General features: G+C 44.4%; 2 protein-coding genes across 2 annotated transcripts; one reads left to right on the plus strand and one right to left on the minus strand.

Annotated features, from left to right (window-relative positions):
* The first annotated feature begins 2,367 nt into the window (after positions 1–2,367).
* zgc:110239 (uncharacterized protein LOC550326 homolog) lies at positions 2,368–11,712 on the plus strand. The gene is made up of 11 exons (XM_063194844.1): positions 2,368–2,631; positions 3,236–3,295; positions 3,525–3,617; positions 4,398–4,570; positions 6,100–6,349; positions 7,436–7,631; positions 8,643–8,839; positions 9,362–9,453; positions 9,904–10,065; positions 10,477–10,666; positions 11,006–11,712. The coding sequence occupies exons 1-11, from the start codon at positions 2,586–2,588 to the stop codon at positions 11,191–11,193; spliced, it is 1,647 nt and encodes a 548-aa protein (XP_063050914.1). The 5' UTR covers positions 2,368–2,585; the 3' UTR covers positions 11,194–11,712.
* A 1,954-nt stretch (positions 11,713–13,666) lies between these two features.
* Positions 13,667–23,284, minus strand: si:dkey-166k12.1 (solute carrier family 22 member 6-A). Its single transcript, XM_063194334.1, has 10 exons — positions 22,796–23,284; positions 22,444–22,547; positions 20,944–21,098; positions 18,709–18,877; positions 18,174–18,288; positions 16,446–16,552; positions 16,031–16,242; positions 14,950–15,058; positions 14,152–14,352; positions 13,667–13,777 (listed from the first exon to the last, which is right to left on the minus strand). Exons 1-10 carry the CDS (start codon positions 23,159–23,161, stop codon positions 13,702–13,704), a joined length of 1,614 nt encoding a protein of 537 aa, XP_063050404.1. The 5' UTR covers positions 23,162–23,284; the 3' UTR covers positions 13,667–13,701.
* Positions 23,285–23,720: the final 436 nt, after the last annotated feature.

The following is a 23,720-nucleotide window of genomic DNA, read 5'->3' on the forward strand; positions in this document are numbered from 1 at the left end:
TGTCTGTTGATGTTGTGTAACTTTTTGAGTATGTTCCGGAATCCTAATTAACTCTTCAAGTCAACAATAGTGGGGGATATAGAACAGCATGTTGAAATTTGCCTGAATTCTCCTTTAAGAGCCTCAGGTTCAATCAGGAAACAAACCTTGTCTATATGAAATATATTTTATGTGCATTCTTCTGTCTTGATTTAAAATCAAGAAATATGTGCAGGGCACATGTGTGGTATAGCAGACTTATTGTAACACTGGTCACTAATGAAATAAGGGTACTTTAGTGTACTTTGCTTACTTTAGACAACTAAATTCTTAATTCCAGCACTATCCACATCAAGTCAAGAATAAGAGACTGAAACAGGCAAGAGGTAATATTCACAATATGATGTCACAGACAGTGCAATATTTCTTATTAAATCTTAAAAACTAAGCGCCACAAAGATGTCAATGCATACTGTATACTGCATGTAGGCTACAGTAGCTGTTACTAAGTGCCTTGAAGATCTAATCTGTGATATATGATGTGTCTCACACCTGTTCTGCAAATGTTTACGTATGTCACGGTTATCTGTGGGTCAAGGACGGTTTTCGCGCTCAGACGTCAGGTGGCGCAACGGCATCTAATGGCCATAAATTAATTAGTAAGTGATGGTTGACATGCTGCAATGAATATGCGTCTCCACTAAAAAGAAACAAACAAAAAATCCACACAATAGTGGTACTGGCTGTCATTGCGGCGGGCGCCCTGATGTGTGCTACTCCAGAAACGTCACCTCTGACCCCTACATAGCAGCACCTCTATCTTGATTACATCACCTGCCTTTTAGCACTTTAACTGGCTTCTTTAATCAGGATGATCAGATACAAACAACCTCCTTGGAACATGTAAGGGCTTACAGAGAGAGAGAGAGAGAGAGAGAGAGAGAGAGAGAGAGAGAGAGAGAGAGAGAGAGACCATATTTAGCCAAGAGGTAATACATAATAATGAACTGATTTTGCTTTGAGGATTTAACTTACTGTAACAAGAAGCATTTGCATTATAATTCTTAAGATTCACCACAATATCGCCTTCTGACGTTCTGAGTAATATATGTGTGCTATTTATGAAGCAGCTCGTCAATGAGCTTTTTTGCCTCTGAAATGCTTGTCTGACTGCACAATCTCCAGACCACATCCTTCTCTGCGAAGAGGTTTAAAATGAAGAAATAAAAGCACTCTCAACAGCCACGAGACTTCCAGAATTTGTCAGCTAAAAATGACTGTGTATCAGCACAATTTTCTTTTGGATCTAACAAAAAGGTTATTGCTTTATTGTAGCCTACCTCCTACTGATATATCCATAGTACACACCCTAGTTTGACTACAGCTTATAGCTAGTGTTAACACATTTTGCTTTCTTTAGCAGTCTGATTGTGTCTTCATCCCAAAATAACCCAAAATAAGTACTTCTAATTACTCTGCATCAGCTGACCCGTCACTAGCACTTTTGAGGTTAAGATGATTCGTTTTTATCTGCTTTGTCTGTCCTTTGACAGTCATTTGGTCATTGTCTGTTCATCTGTTCCATACTGGTTCATTCACCTTATTTTACATTCAGTGTTGAATTATAGCTGACAGACTTGTGAATAAAAGTGGACACACATACTGTAAAAATAATAATACAAAGAGAGAGAGAGAGAGAGAGAGAGAGAGAGAGAGAGAGAGAGAGAGAGAGAGAGAGAGAGAGAGAGAGAGAGAGAGAGAGAGAGAAGTGTAGATAGCAGATAGCAGAAGTGTAGCCCATTCGCAGAGGTCAACTCTTCTCCTCATCAAATTACTTCTCACATTACTTGCTAAGTGTTACTGTTAGGCAATATTACTCATGTCCACTGAACATCACTCACTAAACATGAACAGTTTCACATGGGAACTGAGAGTCATATGACTACAGTCATTACACATTTACTGATCAGCATAATAAGGTCATATGTAAGGTCAGCAGGTGCATGTGCACAAGCTTCTGCTAATGCAGGTGTGAGATTATGTAGGCCTATATTTGACCAAAGATTGCATAATCAGACATCACTGTGCAATATCAAAACTACTGTATGCTAATATTAGACAATTGACTTTCTCTTAGGGGAACATGTAGGTTACTGTTACTATAATCAAACACACATTATTCCCCCAGCCCCCCTGAAATTTGTATTCACCTTGGCTTTTACAAATGGGTCTTTTAGCATCTATCTCAGTTCGTTTCAAAATACAATTCACTCAGTAGCCTAAGGTGCCTGCGAAGACAGCACTTTATCACTGATCTCAGATAGAGCTAGGCAAGGAGACGTTCCCGCCTATCTGATTAGCTTACCACAAGTCAGCTGATCCTGGAGATGTTTAAACGTCGTTGTCATATGACCTAACCGCGCGTGTGCTCTTGTGTTGGTGTTGGGGACACTTGAAAGGTTTCCAGAACAGCACATTGAACGCTTCGACTAAAGAGGGCACACAACGGCACATAGCGGTTCCTTTTGCCGCAAATCTAGCTCCTTGTTTTGTCACCTTTCGTTCCACAATCTGTTAAGCAGGTTTCATGTAACAAGACGCCGACGATGCGGACCCAATTCTTGTGCGCCGTGCTTTTGTTTGTCTTGCAAGGTAGGTTGAACGACCATTGCAACCGACGGTGAAGATTACAAAGTAGCTTTGCATAATTTTACTATGCACATAAACAATGTGGCTGTAACTTCCTTATAAGATACATTGCGTCACGACGACACATAGGCTACATTGTAACGATTAGTCTCAATTGAACTGCGTGGCACATAGCCTGCACACGATAGCCTACATTAGCAGTAAACTTGAACATTAGCACTACTTCCTTGGTTCTTCTTTACATACCACCGTGGAGCACAGTTATTTAACGTTGCAATTGCATGTTTTGATATAGTTTTAGGAAGTGTTGTGGCCGGATGTCAGTCCTACACAACCCCTTCTTATTTTAAGGTGGCCCTTCTGCCGCAAAAACATGTTGGGCAATATTTTGGTCAAGCTCCAATATCACTGTCATAGTTCAGAATAGACACCCTCATACACAACTCGAGTTATTGATCCCAAGGAGTTAGGAGGAAAGCCGGGCAGGTTGTCCAATGGAGTAGATTGAATAGGAAGTAGGTTAGACAATGGTGTTTGTGCTTGTGCCACACTGACCTGAAATGCTTTACTTGATGAATATCCCGTGTTCTTGCTCAATGCTCTGCAGAAGTGAAAGCCACGCCCCTTCATGCCGTGCCAGACTTTGGACAGTCGTATCACGTGAAAGGTCTGTTCTGTTTTCCTCTATGTGTGTATATCTAGAAAATAACTTGTGCACAAGCTCAAAACATGTTGTATTTTGTTTGCATCATACATAGCTAATGTGTTCTCTGCTCATAATCCCTGTATAGACTTTGCTTTTGAAAGTATCATTGTTTATTATTCACTGTGTAAAGCATTTGCATATGTGACGTGGTAAGGCTTTGAAGTGACTGTGTGTGTATGGATGTATGCAGGTGTTATATCCCTCCCTTATGCTGAGATAAAGGAGCCATTTGAGGCCTGGTTTGATGGCAAGGGGAGCAGGAGCAGAGTGGACTATTATCATGGTAAGCAAAAACATTAGGCTCGTTCGTGACGAAGCAGTAAGATTTTTGCTTGGCAGTGGGCATGCACACTTTGCCAGTTTGATGCATTCTGGTATGCATCATACTGGCAAAGTGTGCATGCCCACTGCCTAGCAAAAGTCTTACTGCGCCGTCACGAACAAGCCTAATCACTCACTCACTCACTCACTCACTCACTCACTCACTCACTCACTCACTCACTCACTGTATGCATTTTCAAAATGGAAACACTTTTGCAATGTATGTCGACATCATGACAAAGGCTGAACTGTGGGAAAACTTGCCCTGCTGTCCACTCCCACCAGCGTCCTTGGCCAGTGATGATTAACAAACTAGACAAAATATGCTATGTCAAGGGGAATTCTACCTTTTGCCCCGCTAATAGAGTGCAGTCTATTTATTATGGTACTTCTGTTTGTCCCTATAGTTTGACTCCATAGCTTAGTGTAAAGGTTTGGTCCTTTGGCCATAAGTTTATACATTGTCTTAATGCTCTCTGTGATTGAGGCAAGCTAACACTGTTTGTGGGAGACCGTCCAACAAAAAGGGGTCTATGTGTGTGGGCACACAGTTCAAGTGAGTGAGCGCATGTATTTATGTGTGCATGAGTGCATCCGTTCTGGGAACGTTTTCCTCTGCTTACCAAAACATGCCAAGAAACCATTTCACTGTCTCTCAGTTTGCAATCGTCATTTTCACACAATGGCATGTTCAACGTCTACGTCTCTGTCTCTCCATCTCCATCTCTGTCTCTGTCTCTAGGTCAAGTGTCTACTTTCCAGCTGGGCTCGGAGAAGCCTGCGGGAGCCGAGTATAAGGTGACCCCTGTCACCACGGAGACGGAGATGAACGTCATGAAGTGCTTCCAGGTCAATGGCACCAAGGAGGAGCCAGTCTCGCCACAGGGGGCGCTGCCAGACACCACAGGATTCCAGGTGTGTGAGCACGGGTTCTTTCTTTTCATTTTCTATATATTTTTAGGGGCTTTATGCCTTTATTTGATAGGGCAGTCTGAGATGGTGATAGGAAGTGAGTGGGACAGAGAGACGGGGTGGGATTGGGAAATGACCCCGGCCGGAGTCGAACCGGGGTCCCCATGGGCATGCAAGCCCAAATGTGGGGGGCTTAGCGCTCTGAGCTACAGCATCCCCCATAGGATTTTTCTAAAATCCTAACTCCCATCCTCCATTATGATGCCTTCACGGACTCTGGAGCTCTCGAGACAGCTGACTACACTGCTGACGAAACAACCGATTTCTGGGCTTTGGTGCATGAACGGCACAGGTCCTGGAACAATAGGAAATCACTCATGTTTTGTTTTGGTTCTCTTTTCTTTTTTTCACCTCCACATCCACGACATATCATTTTAGCTTAAGTAGGCTAAATTAAACAGTCAGAGACCAGCATTACTGGCATATGTGCATCTGCAATTGAATGACATTAACTGGTGTTGTTGATGGTGATTACAAGATGATATTTGAGCATTTGTGATATTGTTTACATGCCAGTTGCGTGCATGGGCGCCATGTTGGTGATGCGTGTGCTGTCACTGAAAACGTCAGCTCGGGAACTCGTTGTTATATACTTCCGCCTGAGATCAACCACGAGAAATCTCGATCTGACATTGTGTCACCAAATGTTCACGCCCACTTTCCCCGAGCTTAAGGTTGGGTTTCTTGGGATTCTCGACATTTTGAACGAGCCATTACGCGCATTCGATTTCTCATCAACGCCTGCATGCGCATGCAGACAGCAATGCACTCTGGATGAAAATGCTGCATAATGGTTAGAATTCCTGTCCAACTTACAAATTTCAGTCAAGTTGCGTCGACGAGGTGACATGTCACATGGTGTTAAACTATCGCAGGATGAATGCGACTGCAGTCGGATCTTGCAACCCCTGCAGTTGCTTATCCCCGTTGATGCTCGTCTGCAGACCGCCTCCGAGGTCACGCTCCCATGAACTGGTTTGTCAACAACTGACTCGCGTGTGTAGGCTATATGAGTCTTGTCTCACACCCCTACACAAGTTGCTCCCCACTTCAGCTCCTCCTCCCCACCTGTCCCCCCACACCTCACACATGGTGTGTTAGTAGATCAAACTGGTGCGAGCTCAACGTCTCATGCATATTTGTGGCCGACTTTAAAGGCCCTGTATTTAATACCACCCACATCGTGACAACAAGTTCTCGCTCGCGTGCCTTCACAACATCGACGCTCGCAACAAACTCTTCCGCGCCTATGACTCCCTTGCCTGCGTGTGACCTCATGATGACGTCACTGATGACAGAAGTGTATTTCAACAATATCTCGCAAAAGCTCAATTCTAATGTCATTTTTGTCATTTGTGATCGGGATGGTGAATGAATAATGGTCTCCCAAAACCGTGTGTGCGTGTGTGTGTGTGTGTGCGCGCCTGTGTGTGTGTGTGTGCGTACTGTACACGTCTACATTGCGTTCTCAGTACTCTAGGATGGAGTACTATGGCGGCATCCTGTGCGAGGTGTGGGAGAACGTCACCCAGGTGGGCCCCAAGCAGAACACCTACAGCCTGTGGGTGACCCGCCCAGAGGGCGGAGCCACGCCTCCCACCCCCGTCCACTACGAGATGATTGGCTACAACACCCTGCTCGGCTCTCACTACGATAAGTACCTCCTGGACTACACTGACTTCAGCTCCACCACGCAGGATAAAGACTTTGTGCTGCCCGACGGTACAAATGCATTACATTACATTACACAACATTACGCTTAGTTGACACTTTTATCCCAAACGACTTGCATTAATTTACAGGGTAATGGTTACAGTCCCTGGAGTAATGTGGAGTGAGGTGCTTTGCTCATCAGCCATGGAGTGCATTAGGGTGGGATTTGAACCTGCAACCCTCTTATCTGAAGCCCGTCTTATTAACCATTAGGCCACCACACACCCGTGTACATGTGACGGAGGTCATCTTGCACCTGTTCACCCCCCTCGGGGATCGAACGTGCGATCTCGTCAACTACAACGGTCCGGCAATGGGAGACACAGTACGATACCGCTGGGCCAAGAGACTAGTCTCTCGGCCCAACGGCACAAGACTGTATGAGGCTATCGGAGGGAGGTTTACCAACGTTCCACGCCAACTCTGTGCTAGTTAGCCTCCGTTACACTCTCCCCCTTAAACCTCACTCCCATCCCGGGTCAGCGGCACCACTGTGACTGAGGTCATCTTGCACCTGTTCACCCCCCTCGGGGATCGAACGTGCGATCTCGTGAACTACAACGGTCCGGCAATGGGAGACACAGTACGATACCGCTGGGCCAAGAGACTAGTCTCTCAGCCCAACGGCACGAGACTGTATGAGGCTATCGGAGGGAGGTTTACCAACGTTCCACGCCAACTCTGTGCTAGTTAGCCTCCGTTACATACACATACGCACACAGAATGAATGCCTAAGTGAGTCAGTTTTTTTGTTACATTTCATTACACTGTGCTGACTACCACACCCATTTTTGTCAATATTTTCACAAGCACGGACCATTCTAAGGAAGAGTTTCTCGTTTTCCCGTGTGTTGAGAGTCAGGACAGCATATGTACACTACTGAAGTATATGAGGGTTTTTACTTTTTGCTACAAATTGGTACTTGGGTACCATATGAAAGGATTTCATTGCATTTTCTTTTACCAGTCAATGTTTCTGTTGTCAAATTTGGTTATGTGTGGGTTGCACTGAATTCTCTTTCTCTCTGAATTAGAGCTAGAAATAATGTCCTTTGAAAAAAGTAACTTTCTTCCTTGCTGTCGTTTTTTTTCCAGGCATGACCTGCGGCCCATTTCCTGGTCCGGGACTAGAGCATCACCTGTTGGCCAATCCCATTCGAGATCTGGTCCACACGTCTCCAGTGGGCCACGCCCACCGCCTGTTCGGCCACTACAAGGAGAAGTTCTCCCGTAGCTACAAAGACGCCAAGGAGCACGAAGAACGAGAGCACAGATTTGTCCACAACATTCGGTGAGATACAGCCTCTGCCACAAGGCTCTGTCAAGCTTGTGATGGTATAACCCTATGGTTTTTAAAGTGGGGTCTGGGGATAACAAAGTGAATAATTTAACAAACTGAATGACTAGCACAAACCAAAATAAACTAAAAAATAAGTTTAACAATATTCTTATCAGCATTATAAAAATCTATTGCCTCCCAGAATATTTCCTACTATTGTTATTATTTTATTATAATGGGGCACTGCTTAACAGACCTAGATTATGGTAGTGAAAGGGGGTGCAAAACAAAATGGTGTGGCTCAAGTCGATCCATGTATGGAGAGCCTTGGCTGAAATGCTCCGGTATGGGGGGGGGGGGGTTAAGCAAGGAATGATGATCTTATATCATGATGTAAAACCACAATACTTTCTAGGATGCATGAAACTCAGCTGTAAGATGGTTCCAATGTCTTCTATGGCCTGCCTTGTGATTTTCTACGTTTATTATCTGCCAATGTTTTCATATATACCTCTCACAAACTCTCTCACAATTGATTTTTTTTCATTATTGTTTAAGTTTAAATAATCATGGTGCCTTCTGCAGCATCTTCAATTTCAGGGAAAAGTCAGAGTTGCACAAAAAATCCTGGTCCTTGGTCTACAAGGAGATTAAATTTTTTTAACCTCTAGATGGCAGACCAGACCACTTATCTGCCTCATTGGGCAGACTTGATTGTGTGTATTCCTTTTTGCCTCTCCCAGAGTTGTATAAACTAAATGCTCTTTCAAGAAACTTGTATATTTACAGACTGCTAATTTGTATTCAACTACCAATTGAAGAGTGACTCTTCCAGAATGTGTAACTATGCACATTTTTCCTGTATATCCTACAGAACTACTTTATTTGGACTGTACTGGAACGTTCCTGCACCAGAATTGGCAAAAAAAAAAAAAAAGTCATTGGTCCCTGAGAAGGGCGATATTAAACAGTCACACATTTAAAAACATTGACTCTTGACTCTCTACTCTGTGTCTTCTGCAGGTATGTGCATTCTAAGAACAGGCAGGGTTTGTCCTATACCCTCGCTGTCAATCACCTGGCGGATCGCTCCGATGCTGAGCTGTCCATGCTGAGGGGCCGCCGGCGTCGCTTCCACCACACGCCAAACAAGGGGCTGCCCTTCCCAGAGTCCCTACGCGGCGTCACCCCACCTGACTCACTGGACTGGAGACTCTACGGTACTTTACCAAGCTCTGTGATGCATGTGTGCTTCTACTAATTCTGTGAGTTTGACTGCTATTGCTTGTGTGTCGGCTACTACTCTCATTAGCTATCGCCGTGTGTGTGTGTGTGTGAGATTTTGAATCCGTGTTTGGTTGCCAGTGTCACTATGGGAGATTTCCTACACTGTAAAAAATGATATCAGTGATAAGTCATGATTGCATATGCAATGGCAACAACGTGGTTTAACTTGAAAATTTAAGTTTACCAGCTGCCTCAGAATCCCAAGTTAATTTAAATCTTTATTGTAAGTTCAATTGCATTACAATAATGATTTAAATTAACTTGGAATTCTGAGGCAGCTGGTATTTTTTTTACAGTGTAGAAATTACTTTGACACCAAATTCGAGAATGCATCCTGCAGGTGTATGGTCCTGTGGAGACTTCAAAGTCAGTTATTGTGATTTTTTTTGGAGGGCTGATCAAATCTCCTCTCAAGTTGATAGTAAGACTAGATGTCTTCTGTGTCCATGTTCCAGGTGCTGTCACTCCAGTAAAGGATCAGGCCATCTGTGGGTCATGCTGGAGCTTTGCCACCGCAGGCTCCCTGGAGGGAGCTCTCTTCCTCAAGGTAAGATGCTTGACTTGCAGAGGTCTGTGTATTGTTAGCAGTACACGCAGATTATACAATGTGTATAAGGGAAAAGACTGTTAATTTCATTGCACTGTATATGTACAGTAGTGAAGTCAGCGTGTTGTTAGCACTACACAGGCAGATTATACAATGTGTACAAGGATTAAAGACAGTACATTTCATTGCACATCACATGTACAGTAGTGACTGAGAGGGGATGTGTAGTTGCAGTAATATGGCAAAATGCAAGTGGAGTATGATTGATGGTGGTAGTTTCTGGGTACATTTTTCTTTCTTTCTTTTTTCCCCTCATGTATTGGTGATATAGTAAACATAGTAACAAAAGGCCACCTCTCTACAATATCATAAGAACAAGAGCTTCATAAGAGCTAGTCTCTCTCCTTGTAATTGAACCTCTGTGTGTCTCCGTCTCTCTCCTCCTACTAGACGGGCGTTCAGCAGGTGCTGTCGGAGCAGATGCTGGTGGACTGCACCTGGGGCTTCGGGAATAACGGCTGCGACGGCGGCGAGGAGTGGAGGGCCTACGAGTGGCTCATGAAGCATGGCGGCATCAGCACCACGACTGACTACGGAGCATACACCGGCATGGTAGGACACGGATGCCATTCAAAATGACGCTTTTGCACACCTCTTAAGTTGGACAGGTGTATAGGATACTATCCCAGTGGGGCTGTCATTCAAGTGTAAAGAAATCCTGCACACTGTCCATTCCACCAACAAACTTTAATACAACGTTTCAGTCATTCGACCCTCTTCAGGTAAAGACTGAAGAACCTGAAGCATCTGATTGTATGAGAGGTGGATCATGTGTCTAAATGTTTTTGCGTCTGGGTTCCCCCTTGCATGTTTATTGTTCTCTTGTGTTTTATTTGTAATTTGTCAGATTGTCTGTACCCAAAACAAATTTCTCTCCAGAAGAGACAATAAAGGCTCGTCCTATTGTAGATGTGTTTGCGAAACTGTTTAAAAAATTGCACTTGGATTTGTTTGTGTTTACAGAACGGCTTATGCCATTACAACACCTCCAAGTTGACGGCTCATGTGAAGAGCTACACCAACGTGACCAGCGGTGACACACAGGCCCTGAAGGTGGCGCTGTTTAAAAACGGCCCCAATGCCGTCAGCATCGACGCAGCACATAAGAGCTTCACTTTCTACAGCCACGGAGTCTACTACGAACCCGCTTGCAGTGAGTGGCTTCAGCATTATCACTTATTCTAACACACACACAGTATTGTTCTATGCACACGGTCTTATACGTCAGGGCAATAAAGCTAATTGTTTACAACACTAATGGTATGATGACATGGTTTCAACTTTGTAATATCACGTGTTATTATATCTTTAAGAATACATCTACTTCTACTTTATATAACTCTGGGATGCTTTCCTCAAATCCATAGTTGCTAACTACTTTAGAGACTTTGTTTGCAATTCAATTTCCCATTGGCCACTGCCCAACTTGCTAACTGGCTAACAGCTACGTTTTCAAGAAAAACACACCCCTGATCTCTTATTTCTTCCACAGAGAGCGGGGCTGATGACCTGGACCATGCGGTGCTGGCGGTGGGCTATGGCGTGCTGAACAACCAGTCCTATTGGCTGGTGAAGAACAGCTGGTCCAGTTACTGGGGCAACAGCGGCTTCATCCTCATGTCCATGAAGGACAACAACTGCGGAGTGGCAACTGACGCCACCTATGTTACCTTGGCATAAAGAGACTGAGCCTACGCTTTTATGCTGACGATCAAAACGAAAGACGTAAAAATTGCATCTCAATGTTCTATTTCGTTGTCTTTTTTATGTCTTTTTACACGAGGACGATTGCGGGTTTAAACGACTGCATATTTTATCTGAAGCGTCTTTCATTCACATGGCAGAAAGACAAAAATTAGGGTGTCAAATGTTCAAGGTCTGCTCTTTTTGAGTGCATTTCTAGTTGTGTCTTCAACCCCGACGGTGGGGTTGCCGTGTAAAGGAAAGGCACTTCTGATCAAATATTTTGCCATTTTCCCTCGCAATTGTCCTTGTATAAATGGCCCCTGATTTTCCCACTACCATGTGGACATCACACACACACATACAAACAATACACACCCAGGCTCACACACTGTTGCAATCAAGAGGATTCTGTAATGATTTTACTTTTACTTTTGGCTGTTATGGTCAAATTGAAGCGGGTAATAAGATTTGTTTGTTTTAAAATGAGTAAAAGTCTTTTTTATAAAAACTGTATTCAGGTTTTTTTTCCTTTTGTTGTCATGCATTCACACAAGGCTTTACAGCACATAGATTTAAGTGCAATGTTGTATTTATTACTTTTATGGATTACATATCAAAGCCCTTATGCATTGTTGAATGCTGGTTCTCTTGCATAAAATCCTTCAATGCTAACAATAGTCTTGAGACCTAACCTCCCCTCTCTTACCATACAAAATGATTACAAGGACACAATCTTCAAAGCGTACAATTTTTACATTGCCATACACCACATCTTTGTGCATTGTTCAGTGAACAAATTGAGGTATTTCAAGTTGGTGCTTCAACAATCACAGATCTTGATCAATGTTCTTCCTAAAAGAAGAGTTTTGCAATTAGAAATTGGCGTCTTCCATAAGGGACTTGCTGGTTTGAGGTTATTGACTGACTGTTTGTCCTACATGGCAACAGAAAGTTAGCCTGGTTCACACCAGACGGTGTATGTGTAGCTTCGGCGCCCCCTGGCGGAGCAGAGCTTCACACACTACCGTCTGGTACACAGCCATAGAGCACGCTCCGTCTCCAACCAGAAAATAGGCTGAGAATGTATTGCTTCTGCACGGCCTCCTCACCAACAAATTCCTTCAAAAACCTTCCTGTTAATCTTTAAAGAGTCAATACACTCTATAATCTTGTGACTCCTCAATGTGAGCTGCCGTTGATCTAGAAACAATAAATGCTCCGTCTATTTTCTGGCTGGAGACGGAGCATGCTCTATGGCTGTGTACCGCAGCGTGTAGCTATGCTCCGCCAGGGGGCGCCGAAGCTACACACACACCGTCTGATGTGAACCAGGCTAATAGGGAGTAGGGAGGAAGTTGGACTGAAAGCCAGCCCAATTACATTTCCACTGTAGGAGACAGTTCAGCAAAAATAGGTGGTCCTCCTCAACTAGTGTAGTTGCTGTATCCGACTGTCTTACCATCACTGAAAGCAAAATCCTCTCTAAACCTTTTGTACAATAACGCCAATCCTAATCAAGAAGTACTTCCAATTATCCCTCTATGAAAATAACAAACTAAAATCTAAGTAATATGTCAATTTCATAGTCTACTTGTTTGTTGCGTTGTAAATAAAGAACCTAAAAGTGTGAGGTTAATCTCAGTTCCAGTATAGGTCATTTTGACAGGGCAGTGTGAAATTGGAAGATAAATGTAACACATTTTTAACATCACAAGATTTAACCTTGAACTATTTTACATTTGTTATCCTAAATGTATCAGAAAAGGCATCTACTGAGAAAGCTAAATATAAACACTAACAAAACCAAGGGTATCATCCACAGTGGCACCATTTCAGTTGCAGCTCAAGTTCCTCAGTTTTCCTCCACTATCTCATAAAAAATGTTTCAATAAAAATGTTGCAATCAATTGCGCTTACTGCTTAGTGCTTTCCAAGAACTCTGAGAACGCCCCTTGGAAGACCCAGTACTCTGCTCAAGTTTTCTCCTGGCACTGTGTGGTGTTTGGTATTTCCATCAGGGCAATATTTTTAGTGTGGCATAAATCAGACACCCCAACCTTCTGGATTTCTTCAACCATGCTTCTAATCACACTACTATAACTACTGCACTGTGCTTTCATGCTTTTGTCATGCATTCTATAAGTGCTCTAATCCATGTAAGCACAGCCCTTCAAATATTACATGAACAGCTGCCACATTTCAAAACAGTAGTATAGTCACAACAACCAAATATTAAAAGATGAACATGAATGAATGATCAGGGCCACAATGGCTTGCTACAATCTCAATATTTTCCATGACTCTAAGGTCTACAGTAGGGCTACTCCAGAAACTTTTTTTTTAAATCAACAAATCATTCAACAAATCATTCACCAACCCCCCCCCCCCCCCCCCCCCCCCCCCCCCCCTCCCCCCCCACCCCCCCCCAGTCTCACATCCCTGAAGTCTTTTTTTGCTGGTGCTTGTCTCTTTTTTTGATGTTTTTTTTTTATTTCATATTTGTCAAGAATCGGTTGCCAGATCCTGTAGCTGTTGCCCCTCTGGTGGACTCTGAGACTGGCTGATCTTCACAGAGGGCCTACGACAGAAACACAAACCAGACAGAGAAGATATTCAGCCAAACATTTTAAATATCACCCTTGTTCAATGTGTCAACGGATGTTTTCACAGTATACATCAGTGGTCTCCAATATTTTTTCTCCAAGGGCCTTTACATAGTATATACAGTATATTTTAGGGCTTTTGTGCCTTTATTATTTGACAGAACTGACAGGAAATGGTTGGGAGAGAGAGATGGGCAAGGCTCGACATCATTGTTGAGCAAGGTTTTATTCAATATCTAGCAAAATCACAGGCCAAAGGTCATCGTTGGGGCCCAACGAGCAACAAAGTGCAAGGGCCACGCTGTGTCCGCTAAAGGTTTTTTTTTTAAACAGTATGGCTGATACTCACTCCTGGATGTCCTCGATGTTGTCTGGCAGCGGCTGATTGGCCGTCTCGGGCAGCGCAAGGGCGAGGGCGGCGCCCAGTAGGGGGGCGGAGCCGAAGATGAGCATGGGTACGGTAGGTCCGCGCTCCCTCAGCATGTTGATCAGCGGTGCCAGCACGCCACCCGACCTCGCAAACATGGACGCCATGCCGATACCCGTCTGCCTGCAGGGGGTGGGGACAGGGATTCATACACAAGAAAAGTTAGAAGTTATTCACTATAAGTAATGAGGGGTACTTTGGAACAGCCCGCAGATGCAAAGTGGTATGATGGTAGGCAAAGCAAAGTAAGCAAAATAGCAACTTACTATGTACAACAGTAAGCAATATAAAAACTTATAGGGTTATGATGGGTAAAAAATATGAGAATTAGAAGAGAAAAATGTCACATGACAGGTCATTTTGAAAGTAGAGGAACTTGTGTCTTTTAATAAGAATATGAAGGAGAGAGCGAGAGAATTTATGTACAGTACTGTATTCTATCTGCATGTAAATGTTAAGAGGTTTGGTCCAAGGTGTGTGTGTGTGCGTATGTGTGTCTGCACAAATAACTTTGACATGAGATCATCAAGGTGTAGGTGTGCTTGCTGTCAGCATTGATTTATAACTGTATGTATTGTACCCAGAGGCGAATCTTGCCACCAGGCTAGGCAGGCAGCCGCAAAGATTTAAAATAAAGTAGTGGCAATTTGTTGTGAATGTTCATTCTTTTGAAATTTCGCTTGGGGCCCCATCTTACCCTAGAATCGCCTCTGACTGTACCTTATGACTGTGGGGAAGAGCTCGGCTGAGTAGATGTAGATCACTGCAAAGGAGGCCGTGATCCCAAACTTCCCCACCAGAGCCAGAGCTGTGACCACCTGGGGATTACCTGGAAACAATCAAGACACCAGAGGGACCAGAGAGGGGAGGGAGAAAAAACAACAGGATAGAAATAACATATGTTAGACTCGGATCTACATCTGGTCTTATACTGTATACTGCGACACTGAGTAAAAACATATGAGGTAAAAAATGTGGTCCACACAAATTGCAAAAAAAGACAACGAACACTGCTGGATACAGATTAAAATGGGGAAATTTAAATTAAAAAATAAATAAAGCTCACTGGTGATTGATATTTTAAAATTCCACAAAACGCTTATACTTCGAAGATCCATTTTTTTGATACTGTAGTTTCAACACAGCAAGGTAGCTTTACAAAACAAAGATGTTATTTTTTCCTTATCGTTGTGTACAACATGAGGTAAGTCTTCCTTTTTGTTGTTCACCTGCCAGTATAGCGAGGGTGTGAGCAATGTGTGAGCACACAAGAGAGGCAGTGCTACATAGAAGACACAGGTGAGACCTTCCACATACATGGAACTACCAGGTCTAGTTCAGTGATTATTAGCCTTTTTATGTTCATCATTACGTCAAACATTTTCCATTTTAAGGCAAATCAGATATAGGTCTACATATATGACTACCGGTTTCAGCTAGAAAACAGTGGTGGGTGTACATACGTAGTTTATGTCTACGCCACCAGATGTGACTTCTACCTCCTTCAAATTCATTGTATCAAAAATGTCTAACAATATGTGAAAAAGAGAAAGAAATCCTCAGCGCTCCTGCACTTCACAATCTTGGTGCGTCACGGGAGAGGACTAAGTGCAAGAAAGAAAGGTAACCGGAACATCCTCAGCGAACGTCTTCAAGTGCCCCCAATAAAGTTGAAAACTTCCTTCTAACATCTAAAGATGCTCCGGTGACCTTTCTAACGTGTGAAAAAGGCCCATTGCAGCCGTGACAACTGTACCAAAGAAACAGTAATGAGAAGTAATAGGTAAATCTTGTTGTTTACCTGCTGGTACAGCGAGGGTGAGCAGACACGCCGCTCCGCCAATCGCCATGAACACGCTCTGGGGGATTCTGCGACTCCATGGCAACACAAGCAGGACCAATGATCTGGCGGGGATTTCCACCAGGCCGAAGATGAACTGTGTCAGGTAGAGGTCCACCCCGAGGCTGGAGATGCCGTGAGAGAGGCCGTAATACACCAGCACGTTCACAAACCTGGAGGAAGAAGCAATAATGAAAATGATTATGAGAGAGAGAGAGAGAGAGAGAGAGAGAGTGTGTGTGTGTGTGTGTGTGTGTGTGTGTGTGTGCGCGCGCACGCGCGCGTGTGCACGCGCGTACGCACACGCGTACGTGTGTGTATATACACCTGTGTGTGTGTGTGCGCACCTGTGTGTGTGTGTGAGGGGAGGGCTTACCATAAATAGAACAGTATAAGGGATCTTCTCCTCATCTCTGCAGTCTTCAGCAGGTCCATGGGGCTATGTTGACTCTTCCCCTCCCCCACAATATCACACCGCTCCACCTAGACATGCGAAGACAACATTTAATTAATACAGTAATTATGAAAGCCATCTGCCATGGTCAGCAAACACAACAGAGTGATAAGATAATAAAACAATGTTTCAGTGTGGTGACACTTAAACTATTCCCTGATAATGATTAAGATTGTTTTTTAAATAGCCTAATGTATCACTCAGATAAATATTAACAATGGTACAATAAATTATGATATGAGATGATAAGATTACGAAGTGGAAAGAGATGGTCAGTCTTTAAAATCACTGGTAAATGTGTGTGCTCTGCTTTCACACCAAGTTGGTACAATCAGACATAAACAATAATGGTTCAATGCTATGTTTGAAAACATCTTTCATCTCTGTCACATAAATCAATTCAACGTTTACAGTCCATAGTGGAGCTAGAACAGATTTCATGAATTATTCAATTAGACAGGGCCTGCACTAGGCACAGGCAGACAAGGCAGTTGCCTAGGGTACCAAATTTGATGGGGGCACCCGAAAGCCCCACAGAATTAGAATGTCAGGCGAAATAAAACGCACAATTTTACGTGGACAATGATTATTCATCATTCAACATTCAGTATATAGGTATTGGACCAGCTGTGCTTGATCAGATGCACAATGCTGTGTTTACAGCCAATTTCTAAATGCTCAAAAAAGAAAGGAGGTGTTCGGCTAGGGCACCAGATGGACTAGAACCAGCCCTGCAATTAGGCAGCCACAACATTGGAAATGACCTTCATGAATCAAATGCTGTCATGTTTGCATCTGACATGACTTGGTGTTTATTTTTCGTCACTAAACAATACATTTTTTAAAAAGAGTCAAATGCTGCCTCCTATTTATCAACGGACAACTGGCAAATGCCATTGGCAACTGAATCCTTCTTATTTAGTACATACTGTAGGGGCCTATAAATCTTGCCTGGTTACCACCAGACCTAATCATAAATGAGATTAGTCTTTCAGATCGGAACGATTGTGTAGAACTAAAGGCAGTATGGGAGTTCCCAGGCTACTATAAATCAACAGAATAGGAAAAAGGAAAATGGTGAATATAGTGACATAGCTCCAGTAAGGAAAAAGACCTGGAGCAGTGTGTTGAGGAAGGATTTGGCAGGCCCATCAGTCACTGGCCCGTCGAGAGAGAGAGAGAGAGAGAGAGAGAGAGAGAGAGAGAGAGAGAGAGAGAGAGAGAGAGAGAGAGAGAGAGAGAGAGAGAGAGAGAGAGAGAGAGAGAGATGGAAGACAAAGACAAGAGACATGCAGAGTGATGAAGGGAAGAGGTTAGATGTTAGAGCAGCCAGAGAAACAAGTGCTACATAGAAGAAAAAGGTGAGGCCTTTGAGATATAGCTGGAACTACAAAGGCTACGGAAAACTGTACCGAAGAAACAGTGATATGATTTATTGGTTAATTATAAGTGAAGAACTTTTTAGCAGTTATAAAGAATTGCAATTTCACCTTTCTTCCCTGATCATTTCACCTTGTACGTACAGGTATTGGCGGGAAGCAATGAAGCCAACAGAACCCACAATGCATTTCAAAATTGTTCCGTACAAATGTAAGAGTGTAACTAATGCGCTGCTTTGCTCTCTGGGTAAAACCTGAGATGCATATGTACCTGTGCGGCGCTGGGGAAGGATCTGCCATTGATCTTGGCTGCCTTCTTCAAGAGAGAGACGGCTTCCTCCCTGCGGTCGTTCACCAGTAGCCAGCGTGCAGAATGAGGCACCAGCCTAATATATAAACAGCACACACCAAGACAGCACACGTCAGCTCAGACAGTCCCATTGGCTTACTGTGGCACTGTGCAATATTTTTAGCACTTTCTTTCCAGAAGACAGCATAACAGCATGTGTATCGGAGGCCAACTAACAGAGAGTGGCTTGGAATGTTAGTAAACCTCCCTCCCAACGCCTAAATACAGTGCGGTAGCATTGGGCTTTCGGACCGGCTCTTTAGCTCAGCCCGCTCGCACTGTGCCTCATAATCTCGAACCGATGTAGTTGACGAGGTGGCAGGTTCGCGGCCCCGAGGGGGACGAACTGTGCAGGAACCCCTCCGTCACACATGTGCACGTGTTACCCGCATGTATCCGCATGCCCACATACTATACATATCTCCACATGCGTGCATCACATCACATCCATAATTACCAAATGTAAAAGAGGAAGATGAATCCCGGTGCGGAGATGGCGAGCTGCAGCTGCCTCCAGTCCCGCAGCAGGTAGGCGATGCCAGACAGCAGCATGTAGCCCAGGCCGAAGAAGTAGTCCGTCATGATCCCCGCCAGCAGGCGGCGCTGTGTACACGTCCACTCTGTGCCTGCAGAGGTGGCGATCCAATGGGGAGACACTTGACATCAGAATACAAATTGATTGACAGCAACTCCCTTCCGTACATTCTAATCCAGTGGTGCTCAACCTGTGGTACGCGTACCACTGGTGGTACTTGAGACATCTCTGGTGGTACTTGGATGCCATTATGAACCTCCCCTGTATTGACTGGCAAAAGTGAATATGGAAGGCCTTAACTGCGATATTCTAATGTTGGTTGTCAAGGTGGTACTCTGAGAGCTCAATATTTTCTCAGGGGGTACTTCACACAAAACGTTTGAGAACCACTGTTCTGATCAATTCTATTCTGCTTCATGCTGTCTCAAATGTGTGTGACAAAAATAAACATTCTTGTATCCTTGTACAGTTGTATCCTAGATAGATACCAAATATGTAATGCATTACATATGGATTCAACCTTATTGACACAATTACTCATGAGAGATATAAAAAATATAGGGATCACATGGTTTAGCATGTGATGACAAGTGTACTGTAAGGAGCAGAAGGTGGGAGATGAGACATGGAATTAAACTTCTGTCATTCTGTCGTATCATCATCACAAGGCCACAAGCGGAAGGAAGGACGGGAGTTTGGTTAATGGAATGCAACCATACTGTGGGGTCAGGAACCTATGGCTCTAGAGCCACATGTGGCTCTTTTGGGAACTGTATATGGCTCTTACTTATCTAGGGTTGCCAACCATCCCTTGAAATACGGAATCGTCCTGTATTTATAAATAAAAGTATGGGTTCCATATTGAGTTGAAACGGGACAAGGGAGGTTAAAAGGAAATCGCATCTAGGAAATACAAAATTAATTGAAATACATGATTTATTCACTGTTTTTAAAAAATGGTATGGCTCTCATGAACATTTCTTTTTTTAAAAATTGCCGTTTATGGCTCTCTCCACCAAAAAGGTTCCTGACCCCTGAACCATAGGAACATGCTAGAGTTAGTTTTACAGCCAGAACCAGGACCAGAACTTGGTTAGAAAGCGAGGAAGCTGAGTTAGAAAGCTGAGAGGGAACAGCACATGTAAGGAGGAACTTTGGCTAACATAAGGACCGAGGACTACCTACAACATTCACTTGTAGTCTATCGGGGTGGAATTAAGTGGTGATGAAGGATCGCTTCCAGACATACAGTATGCTACACTAGGCCTTTTTGGAGGATACTACGGCTGGATCTCAAATGGTGCACTTGGGCACTTCAGTGTTCATGTTTCAGTGCGTATGGCCTATTAGCTACACACTGAAACATAGTGCTCGAAGTGTACAAGTGCGCCATTTGAGATTTCAGCATACAGTAAGTATGCTAAGATGACAGGGGGTTTATCTGTGGTGGTGTTTACAGGTCGGAGCTCGGGGTAAATCAAATGAGATGTTACCTTTCTGCCTGCTGATGAAAAGGATGCATAAGGGTAATTCACGATAGAGTATATGATTATATTATCAGTATGTGAGGAAGTAGTCGACTGTGCAAAAAAGAAACTACCACAGATCTAATGTCAACTATTATACAGTAATATAGTCAGACTCTAAAACGTGACTCACAAAATAATACCAAAACACATCCACACTCATCATCCACACCCAAAATGTATCAAATTTGTGGCACCTATCATTTTGCAACAGTGTGTGCCTCCGAATATGCGTGTGTGTGTGTGTGTGTGTGTGTGTGTGTGTGTGTGTGTGTGTGTGTGTGTGTGTGTGTGTGTGTGTGTGTGTGTGTGTGTGTGTGTGTGTGTGTGTGTGTGTGTGTGTGTGTGCTGTTGTAAGCTGCTTTGGATGAAGGTATCTGCTAAATAAATGTGATATGATGCATTATAATGTAATGCACGAAAGTGTTGATGATGACTCCAGAGTGTGTGTGTGTGCGTGCGTGCATGCGTGCGTTGTAAGTGCTTTGGATAAAGGTATCTGCTAAATAAATGTGATATGATGTATGATAATGTAGTGTGTATGTGCGTGCGTGTGTGTTGTAAGCTGCTTCGGAGCTATGTCTATGTTGTTGTGGACTGAGTATGTGAAGTGAACCCATCTTGTCCTGACCCAGTACGAAGGCGTTGATGATGACTCCAGAGATGGAGGTGCCCAGCACGAAGCGCAGCAGCACGTAGACAGGGAAGTTTGGAGCGAACGCAGCAGCTGTACCGAACACAGCCTGCACCGCCAGAGACAAGAGCAGACAGAACCTGCGGCCATACCTGAGAGGAGGAGCAGGTGGAGGAGGAGGAAGAGGAAGAGGAGGAGGAGGAGGAGGAGCAGAAGGAGGAGGAGGAAGAGCAGGAGAGATAGGACAACGTGGAGGAGGAAGAGGAAGAAGGAGGAAGGGGAGGAGGTGGTGGGGGAAAAGGAAGTAGGAGGAGGAGGAAGGAGGAGAGATAGGAGGAAGAGGAGGAAGAGAGAGAAGGAAGAGGAAGGGGAGGAGTTGGGGGGAAGAGGAGAAGTAGGGGGAAGAGGAATATGATGAGGAGAAGATGGGAGAAGAAGAGAAGAAGGAGGAGGAGGACGAGGGAGAGGAGGAGGAGGAGGAAGGAGGAGAGATAGAAAGAAGAGGAGGAAGAGAGAGAAGGAAGAGGAAGGTGGGGAGTTGGGGGGAAGAGGAGAAGTAGGGGGAAGAGGAATATGATGAGGAGAAGATGGGAGAAGAAGAGAAGAGGAAGGAGGAGGAGGAGGAGGAGGGGGAGGCAGAAGGAGAGGGGGGAGCAGAGGAATAAGAAGGAGAGGAGGAGGAAGATGAAGAAGGAGAGGGAAGAGCAAAATAATGATGGAGGAAGAAGAGGAGGAGGAGAAGGACAACAATGGGCGGAGAGAGGGATATGGAGGAAGCGGAAGCAAGAGGAGAAGGAACAGGAGGAGATGGAAGTAGAGGAGCAGGAAGAGGAGGAAGGGGGCAGAGAAAGGGGAGGATGGGTGGATGGAGGAAGGAGAAGAAGCAATGAAAAGATGGGAGGAGGAGTGTGGTGGCACGAAAAGGGAGGAAAGAGGATAAAAACGCGGAAGATAAGAAAGTGGAGGAAGAACAGGTGCAGAGAGGTGATGAGTGGAGGAAGAAAGGGGGGGGGGATAAGAGAAGGGAGGAGGAAGGACAGAGTGCAGGCATCGAAAGGGAAGGGAGAGAAAAACGTGGCAAAGAAAGTGGGGAAAGTTGGGAGGTTACAACAGCGATGAAAAGGCGCAAACCGTGGCAACATAGAAACAAGTTTTGCTGGGCGAGAAAGGAGCATGCAATATGCAATAAGGGTGTATTCTGAAAGTGTTTGGAGGTAGGGTGCGCACATCCACAGGTAGTTGTCCAGGTGCCAGACAAAAGGTAGTAGGTAGTGTGATGAAGCGGTCTGCACACTGTGTATTGACTCCAAAAATACTTTATTTCATTTTAACATATGGCAACGTTTCGATCCAACAGAGGGATCTTCCTCAGGCAAAGCCTCGAAACGTTGCCATATGTTAAAATGAAAGTATTTTTGGAGTTAATACACAGTGTGCAGACCGCTTCATCACACTGTATTCTGAGAGTAGAAATAAAATAAGTACAAATAGGCCTACCTGTCGGCCAGGGCCCCAAACACGGCAGCACCAACCAGTAAACCAAACATGTAGATGGAGGTCCCCAAACTGTTGAGGCTGGCCCTGTCACAAACCAAGTCCCACTGTATTGGCAAGAAGCACACAACGCAAGATTTACAATCAGAAGAATGATCTTGAATATTCAAAGTTGCACCACTGGTGATGATGCTGCTCTGGTGATGATGATGATGCTGAGAGAGAGAGAGAGAGAGAGAGAGAGAGAGAGAGAGAGAGAGAGAGAGAGAGAGAGAGAGAGAGAGAGAGAGAGAGAGAGAGAGAGAGAGAGAGAGAGATTATATTCATATGAACAATTAGCTGTTGTTTACATGACCTCAGTGACAATGGTGTTGTGAAATATCTCGCTGCTGTATTCCCATCCATGACTGCAAGAGAGGGGGCTGCTTCCATTGACGACCACCACAAGTCCACAACTTTCACCCCGTTCAATGCTCAAAGGGATGCTGGTGTTGTCGATCAGGGCTCCAGTTTTGAGCATATTCCTCTCCACGCCATGGCCAGAGGTGTTTCTTAAGACGCTTGGCGAGTCTCGGCACCAGTGCGGAGGTGTCGCTCCGGTAAATATGCTTGCCATCATGTGAAAGGCGAGCGGGATCTGTGGGATGCAGATCCATACGTACAGGAGCTTTTGGAATCTGCCAAAGCCACCCACAGCACTCAAAATCTGGTCGAAATTCATTTAGGCAAAAACTAATGTTTCTTCAGTTCTGTAAGGAAAAGTGAACGAATTCCACCACCATTCCGTCAAGTAACTGGACAACGTGCGAGGAGACGCTGGTTTGGTGACAGTTCAACTTCCCCTCGCGCAGTTTCTTTTGTTTGAGGGCGCGTGTTGTTCAGACCTAAGGAGCTAATTAACCCGAGATAGCCTCGGTTTGTTTATGCGTCCTCGCGTGCGTTTGTGTGCGCGCTCTTTTTGTTATCCACATCCCGTTACCCAAACGACGCTTATTTCATTCATTCGCCTTTGATGTACACGCAGGTGAGTGCGTTGATCATGACAGCTCGTCGTCGTTGTAGCCTACCCGTGGCCAGACAGTAACACGTTGTGTTGATAAAAAAGAGCGCTGTCGACAGACTGATGGCGCGCAGACGGGAATAAGTCGTTGGTCACGCGCAATAGCTTATGTGGAAGCCTATAGCCTTTTATGAGAATATGAGTTTTGCAGCGGTAACAACACAACAGCCTTTTATCCGTTCATTTCCCCTCAAGCTCGTGCGCAGATTTAAATAGAGCA

Source organism: Engraulis encrasicolus, chromosome 3 (assembly GCF_034702125.1).
Source record: "Engraulis encrasicolus isolate BLACKSEA-1 chromosome 3, IST_EnEncr_1.0, whole genome shotgun sequence".
NCBI classification, from domain to species: Eukaryota; Metazoa; Chordata; class Actinopteri; order Clupeiformes; family Engraulidae; genus Engraulis; species Engraulis encrasicolus.

What these genes read in the sequence shown, in the direction of transcription:
- zgc:110239 (XM_063194844.1), top strand. Translation starts at nt 2,586, where the DNA reads ATGCGGACCCAATTCTTGTGCGCCGTGCTTTTGTTTGTCTTGCAAG. An exon ending in ACAGTCGTATCACGTGAAAG is followed by an intron (nt 3,296 to 3,524) that starts GTCTGTTCTGTT and finishes GGATGTATGCAG; the next exon opens with GTGTTATATCCCTCCCTTAT. An exon ending in CAGAGTGGACTATTATCATG is followed by an intron (nt 3,618 to 4,397) that starts GTAAGCAAAAAC and finishes CTCTGTCTCTAG; the next exon opens with GTCAAGTGTCTACTTTCCAG.
- si:dkey-166k12.1 (XM_063194334.1), bottom strand. Translation starts at nt 23,161, where the DNA reads ATGAATTTCGACCAGATTTTGAGTGCTGTGGGTGGCTTTGGCAGATTC. An exon ending in ACAACACCATTGTCACTGAG is followed by an intron (nt 22,548 to 22,795) that starts GTCATGTAAACA and finishes TTGCCAATACAG; the next exon opens with TGGGACTTGGTTTGTGACAG. An exon ending in CTCTTCCCCACAGTCATAAG is followed by an intron (nt 14,353 to 14,949) that starts GTACAGTCAGAG and finishes CACCCCCTGCAG; the next exon opens with GCAGACGGGTATCGGCATGG.